General features: G+C 49.3%; 1 protein-coding gene across 2 annotated transcripts in view; it reads right to left on the bottom strand.

Moving 5' to 3' along the window:
• The window catches only part of MYH9 (myosin, heavy chain 9, non-muscle), a 107,012-nt gene that overhangs the window by 57,047 nt on the left and 43,304 nt on the right, over positions 1-6,661 (bottom strand). For both annotated transcript variants that reach the window (XM_011964318.1, XM_011964319.1), the window contains exon 3: positions 2,492-2,648. In XM_011964318.1, the coding sequence (XP_011819708.1) occupies positions 2,492-2,648 (157 nt within the window). The remainder of the gene's footprint in view (positions 1-2,491; positions 2,649-6,661) is intronic.

The raw sequence follows: 6,661 nt of genomic DNA, 5'->3' as shown, positions 1-6,661 counted from the left end.
AAACCACTTGATTCAGAATCTTGACAAATCATGAAGAGACTCTTCATTGCACAGATGTATGAGGGCAGTCCCTAAGTTCCTATTAAGGTCATTTGGTTATGGCCAAGACAAAGGAAAGCTCTGGTTCTCTGCATTCTTTTTTTTTGCTCCCCAATTACTTTCAATGTATGGAGCTTTCAGGCCATTCCCACCAAATTTTTGTTGTTGTTGAACAAATAAATATTGAATGAATCTCTTGGACAAGGAGTCCCACAGGTTAACTGAAGACAGTCTGAAGTCCAGACCTGAAGAATCTCTCTCCTGCCTCCTCAGTACACATTACCCAGTCTTAATGTCTTGCCTAAAAGCAAAAATGCCCAGCTGCTAGATACCCATCCCAATCCAGGATCCAAGTGTGACAACAGACCCTTACTCAGCAGCTCAGATCTCAAGATGACTCCGGAATTCACTTCTTGCACTAGGCCAATTAAGAGAGCTGGGAGCAGACTGACTCATAACCTCTAGAGACAAAGACTCAGATGTTTCTGGAATCCCACAGAATGTTTTTCCACCGGGCTGTTCTAGTTAACATTTTGAAACAGACATTCTACTTTAGAACTGAAGGGCTGACTTCCTCAAGGAATTTTGATAGACGTGAACATAAGCCAAAGACTCAGCCAAACTTGAGCATCCTACAGAATGCATCAAGCTCAACAGTGAAATGCCTCCTTCACAGCACAGTGCGGGTGGTGGGGGACAGGCCGTGGGCTGCCACTCTAAACCACTATACCAGGGACAAAGCGGTTAACCCAACAAGATGCATTAACCCAACAAGACTGCAAAGTTTAAGGAAAAAAGGATCCTTATGTAAAGGACATAAAAAAACACTATCCATACAAGATAGGAGAACACAGCCCTGCCTGAAATTGGGTTTCAGTCAGGATTACATATGCCAGGTACTTGGCTAAGCTCTGAGAATATAAAGGCAACATGGGCTCTGCCTAAAGGGGAGAAAAAGAAATGTCTAAACACTGCAGTCAAATAAAGCATCACCAGGGCTCTGATGCAAATCTAGCCCAGATATTCTCTTTGGAGGCCCTAATGCTTCAGTCATGTTTTTTAAAAAAAAGAGTAGGGATTTGCCAGACATTGCAGGCAGATGGAGCAGGTAGGGTGTTTTGAAGCAGAAAGAGCTTTTAGGGAAATGTAAGGAGTTCCACATAGCTGGGAAGGTGGAGAGGCAGGCAAGGGGCCAGTTTTGAAGGGCATTGTACACTACCACAGAGTCTCAGTGTTATTAGGCTGGTGCAAAAGTCATCACAGTCTTTGCCATTACTTTTAATGGCAAAAACCGCGATTACTTTTGCAGCAACCTAATAGCCCTGGGGGAATGAGGAGCCTTTCTATGATTTGTCAAGATTTCAAATCAAGTGATTTGATCACATTTACATCCCAGAAAGATGACCAGCTGGTGGAAGCACAGGGTGGGGGACTCTATTAAGAGTGAAGCTGGCTGGGCACGGTGGTTCACGCCTGTAATCCCAGCACTTTGGGAGGCCGAGGCGGGTGGATCACCCGAGGCCAGGAGTTCGAGACCAGCCTGGCCAACATGGCAAAACACCGTCTCTACTGAAAATACAAAAATTAGCCGGGCATAGTGGCACATGCCTGTAATCCTCAGCTACTAGGGGGGCTGAGGCAGGAGAATCGCTTGAACCTGGGAGGCGGAGGTTGCAGTGAGCTGAGATCATGCCACTGCACACTCCAGCCTGGGTGACAGAGCGAGATTCTGTCTCAAAAAAAAAAAAAAAGAAAAAAACAGAAAGAAAGGGAGTGGTAGAGACTGTATGATGCTGGGGAGAGGTGAGGTAGGAACTCCCGAGAGCCATGAACTTAGCAACATGCAGGTCATAGGTGACCTCTGTCGGCCAGCCTGGAGAAGGGGTGGAGCGAGACAGCCAGGGCAAGGGGAATGACCATGAGGTGGGGATGGAGGCAGTAAGCACAGACATTTCCTCCACAAAGCTTCGCTGCGATGGAACAGAAGGGGCACAGAAGCCAGAGTGACAGCGGGGCAGAAGCCACCCGAGGCTCTGCATCTGTTTGTGTAGAGATGGGAATAACTCAAATGTGTTTCTAGACTATGGGGAAGGAGCAAGAGAGGAAGAGGGAAAAACACAAAGGGAAGGGAAGAACAGGAAGAAGAAGGGGCCTAAAAGAAAGCAGAGGGGACAGGCACAAGAGCTCTTGAAAAGTATGAGAAATTGGGAGAAGAATTAGGAAATGTACATTTTAAAGCTTCTAGAACATTCTATCAACACATAAACATGTCCTCTGGATAGCCATTGGCCCTGGCTCTCATACAGAGGTCTACAGACCTCCATGATGCACTGCCCATCACCAGTCACTAGATCGATGTGGTACCAAATGTGACTTAGCACCTGTGAAGGTGTCAATGAGGCCCCAGGTGAAGAAGACTCAGTCCCAGGTGGGCTCACACTACGTCACCCACCTTGCATCATACTCCTGTAGGCGGTGTCTGTGATGGCATAGATGTGAGGGGGCATCTCGTGCCTCTTCTTGCCCTTGTACATTTCCACAATCTCTTCAGAGTAGATGGGCAGGTTCTTGTAAGGATTGATGACCACACAGAACAGGCCTGAATAGGTCTAAAGAAAAGAGCGGCAGATAGGAATGGGTTAGGAAGTCTGATTCTCACTAGTGTACAAACTTTGCAGCAAAATATCTGCAGCTTCAAAGGACCTGAGTCAGCCTGATGTGAAGGCAGTCCCTGATGGTCCTTGCTCCCAGTGGCCCAGCTCCCACAGCCCTGTTGCAGGTGTGGAGCACTGGCATCCTCCTTCTGCCCTGTAAGTGAAGATCCTTCCTCTCCACTGCAGGAGTGCTCCAGCCTCGTAGGTCAGTGAGTGTGTGTATCCACCAGGCAAAGTGGCCAAACGGACAGCAGAAGTCCAGTTACAAAACTCAGATCCGAGGACAATGAGAGATGTGTTTGTCATCGTGAGAGAGGCATAAACAGAAGAGGGCTCAGCTGCAGTGCAGGAAACTGTAGAAACCCAAATCATTCCACACTGAAGGACGCTGAGAGACAGTGAAGCTTACATCTTTCTAGCACTGGAAAAACGCACTGTGTCCTAAACCAATTAGATCTTTTGTGGGATACTGGGTCCCAGACAGACACCTCTTTCTCTGGAATCTTCTAGAGACATTCACATGCAAATCCCTCAAAAACTTTAAGACTATTGCACGTCCCCTGTGAACTTTCTCCAAGACTTCTTCTCTGGAGGGGAACACAATTAATCAACATCCTTAATGTGAGGTACCTAAAATACACCCAATACTCCAAATGTGACTTGATCAAGTTCAAATAAGACCCCCAGAGTCAGATATACTGAGTTCAAATCTCAGCAAGGGTAAGGTTCTTAACCTCTCTCTCCCTCCATTTCTCGATGTGAAAAATGGGGACAGGCAGAGCTCTAGACTTCATTGGGTGGTTGTGAGGATTAAATGACGCTTACACAGCAGGCAGCACAGCCTTGGAGAGTAGCTCTGGGTAGGTCAGGAGAACCATTTCCAACAGCAACAGTTTACACACATCTGTCCTTCCTCATCTTCAGGTACACACACCTTACCTTGTGACTACCTCCGTGTCTTCAGGTAAATATACTTTACCTTGTGACTACTAATTCTTTTTCTAATAAACTTCCTGTTATTTTTTTCTCCCAAGATCCCTCTCCCCCATCAAAAAAAAAAAAAAAAAAGACAGACTCCTAATAGCTGCGCAAGACTCCCAAGACCACCCAGGTGGTAGGTGCTCAGTTGGGGGACGCAACTCTATTTAAGAAGCTGGAGCAATCCAAGCACCCTCTTCCTAAGAAAATGGGCCTGAGGGACCCAGCGGAGTGAGGCCAGGGCTCCACGCACCACATCAACTGCGGCCCTGCCTCTGTGAAGTGACGATGGAAGGTCACAAGGCATTGGGCAGAGCTGGGAGCAGACTAGGGTCTCCAATGCCAACCTCCTTGGTCATGGAGGCCAGTTCTCCAAGCTCCTTCCAACCTTCTGTTTTCTCCATCACAAGTGGCCTGCACCTTGATTGTTCATGAAGCAGCCACCAGTCCATGCACTATGGGGTCAACCCAGCCCCCTCGACCTGTGCCCTTTCCAGTCACTCCAAAACTGGGGATGGATCTTGTGGCTGAACCCAAAGACAGGGTCCACACAGGAACCAGTCATGAAGAGAAGGCTCTTCTCAGGCACTGGCCAAAGTCTATGGCACAGGGAATTTCCAGGCAGCAATTAGATTAAAGGCAGAACGCAGAGGGTCCACCAACCACACAATGGTATGTATTCAAAACAGCTGAGGCCAGATACAGGGGCTCACACCTGGAATCCCAGCACTTGGGGAGGCCAGGGTGAGAGGATCATTTGAGGACAGGAGTTCAAGACCAGCCTGGGCAACAAAGCAAGTCTCCATCGCTACAAAAAATTAAAAACTAATTAGGTGGGTGTGGTGGCACGCACCTGCAGTCCCAGCTACTCAAGAGGCTGAGATGAGAGGATCACTTGAGGCCAGGAGTTCGAGGTTGCAATAAGCCATGATGGCAATGCTGTGCTCCAGCCTGGGTGACAGAGGGAGACCCTGTCTCTTAAAAAGAAAAGAGCAGCTGAGCTTAGAAATGGACGAACATGTTTGGCTGCTTGGAAAAAGGGACGCAGGGCCCTTGATTTCCTTTCTTCCTGGGATAATTAGTCACTTGTTTTCCCTCCAACTATTCTTTTCACAAGAGACCAGGAAAGCTCTGAGGCAAAGAAGTGCAAACACGGGATTGGCAACCTGCGGGCCCGGACATTTCAGGAGGAAGAGAAGTGGGAGCCTATTCTGGTTTTCCCTCTGCGTGAATGTTGAATGGGGACAAGATAGAAGGCCAGGGAGCAGCAAGGTCACCCCAGGAGCTCCGAAACAATCAAGCTTTGTTCCTGGACTTTGAGAAAACCCACACTCTAGGAAATCCAGCACAGGAAAACCAAGGACACGTGGTCGCACACCAACGGAGTGCCATGGAGCCAGATGTTTGGAAACAGCTGGTGCTGACAGCAGAAGGGGACTGCGGGTTATTAGGAGAAGTCTTTCTGACAGCTGGGTGGGCAGATGGTCCTGTGGAGTGGTCTACGGGAGCTCCAAGTTCTCTGGGCTAATCCCATCAAATCAATGATGATGGAGCTAAGCCCTGTGGAATGAGCACTGAGGCTCAGGTGGGAGGAAGGAGATTCACTGGATGCTCGTGGAGGCAAGACATCGAGCAAGCGGCTTTGCTCCCACGCGGCGCGGCCACGCCATGGTGCTGCTCCATTCACAGGCCACAGAGGCTCTTTGTGCCCATCCGCCCCCATCCCAGGGCCTCACCCCCTGAAGAAAAAGACAGAGCAGCTGTGGCTCAGAATTAGCCACGCCGCCCACAATGCTGGGCAAACAGGCTGCACGAAGGCTCCTGAGGTCATGATTTGGAAGCTTGATGGAGAGATAGACCGTGAATGAGGCAGCACCTCCCACCCAAGCAGCCCCGCTCAGGGGCGCTGACATCTTAATAGCTCTGCACCTGCTGGGGTCTCCACTAGAGTGACTGCAGAGGCCATCACAATGGGCCTCTTAGTGATGATGCTTAGAAGAAGGCTGGTAAGAGGCAGGAGGAACTGCACACCAGAGGTGACAGCAAGGAAGCGAAAATGAGAGTTAATGCCTCCAGCCAAAGAGTTCTGGAGAAAAGGCGTAGGCACTACCCACCATGCCCACCCACAGTAAAATCTCCGCGTGTGGCTTGCAGAGGAAAGATGCAGCCACTAACACTGAATATATCTGAATAATGACTGTTCCCTTTTGTGGGCGGGAAAGGCTCTGTGCAGGCTCAGGCAGGTTCAGGTGCTCCGCTTGTTTTAATTCATATCCAGCGGATCCCAAAAGAGACTCAAGTTAAAAAGGCACCAATAAAGAGCTAAGCAGAGGAACAGGAGTTACTTTCACTTGTAACACACATCAGCAGCCTGAGTCCAGGCCCCCAGGCCCTGCCCCCAGCCAGGTGCTGGCTGGGTGCTTTAGAAAGTTCCCGTGGAATCCTTGCAGATGAGAAAGTGAGACTCCACGTAGCTATGTCTCGTAGTCAGTAAGGGGCAGAGCTGGGATTTGAACCAGGTCCTGGAGGCTCCAACTGTAGCACTTAAGGGCTCTGCTTTACTGAGCAGAGGCCATCTCAGCTTAGTGGCACAGCAGAGTGGGTGCGACATAAGCTATAAAGCCTGCCAAGAGGAGCACCTCTCAATCCCAGACAATGAGGCTGCGGCTCCCATGGCACCGCCACAGACACTGTGCTTCCTTAAAGCACAGTCTGTCATTCATTTATTTGCAAGTCACTAAGTCTGAATTTCAGTGGTTAATACTCCTTAGGGACAAGGGCTTTTAATTTGGTCCACATGATAATCTCATCAAGAAACAGATGAGACATAATTGGGCTGAAAATCAGGAACCCAAGTTCCAGTCTCAGCCTGGCTAACACCTGGCTGTGTGACCCTGCTTAAGTTCCTTGCTATCGGCCGGGCGCGGTGGCTCAAGCCTGTAATCCCAGCACTTTGGGAGGCCGAGACGGGCGGATCACGAGGTCAGGAG

Source organism: Colobus angolensis, unplaced genomic scaffold (assembly GCF_000951035.1).
Source record: "Colobus angolensis palliatus isolate OR3802 unplaced genomic scaffold, Cang.pa_1.0 Scaffold65, whole genome shotgun sequence".
Classification (NCBI taxonomy): domain Eukaryota; kingdom Metazoa; phylum Chordata; class Mammalia; order Primates; family Cercopithecidae; genus Colobus; species Colobus angolensis.
The sequence above is the reverse complement of the archived record's forward strand: the minus strand, read 5'-3'. Positions and strand labels throughout refer to the sequence as shown.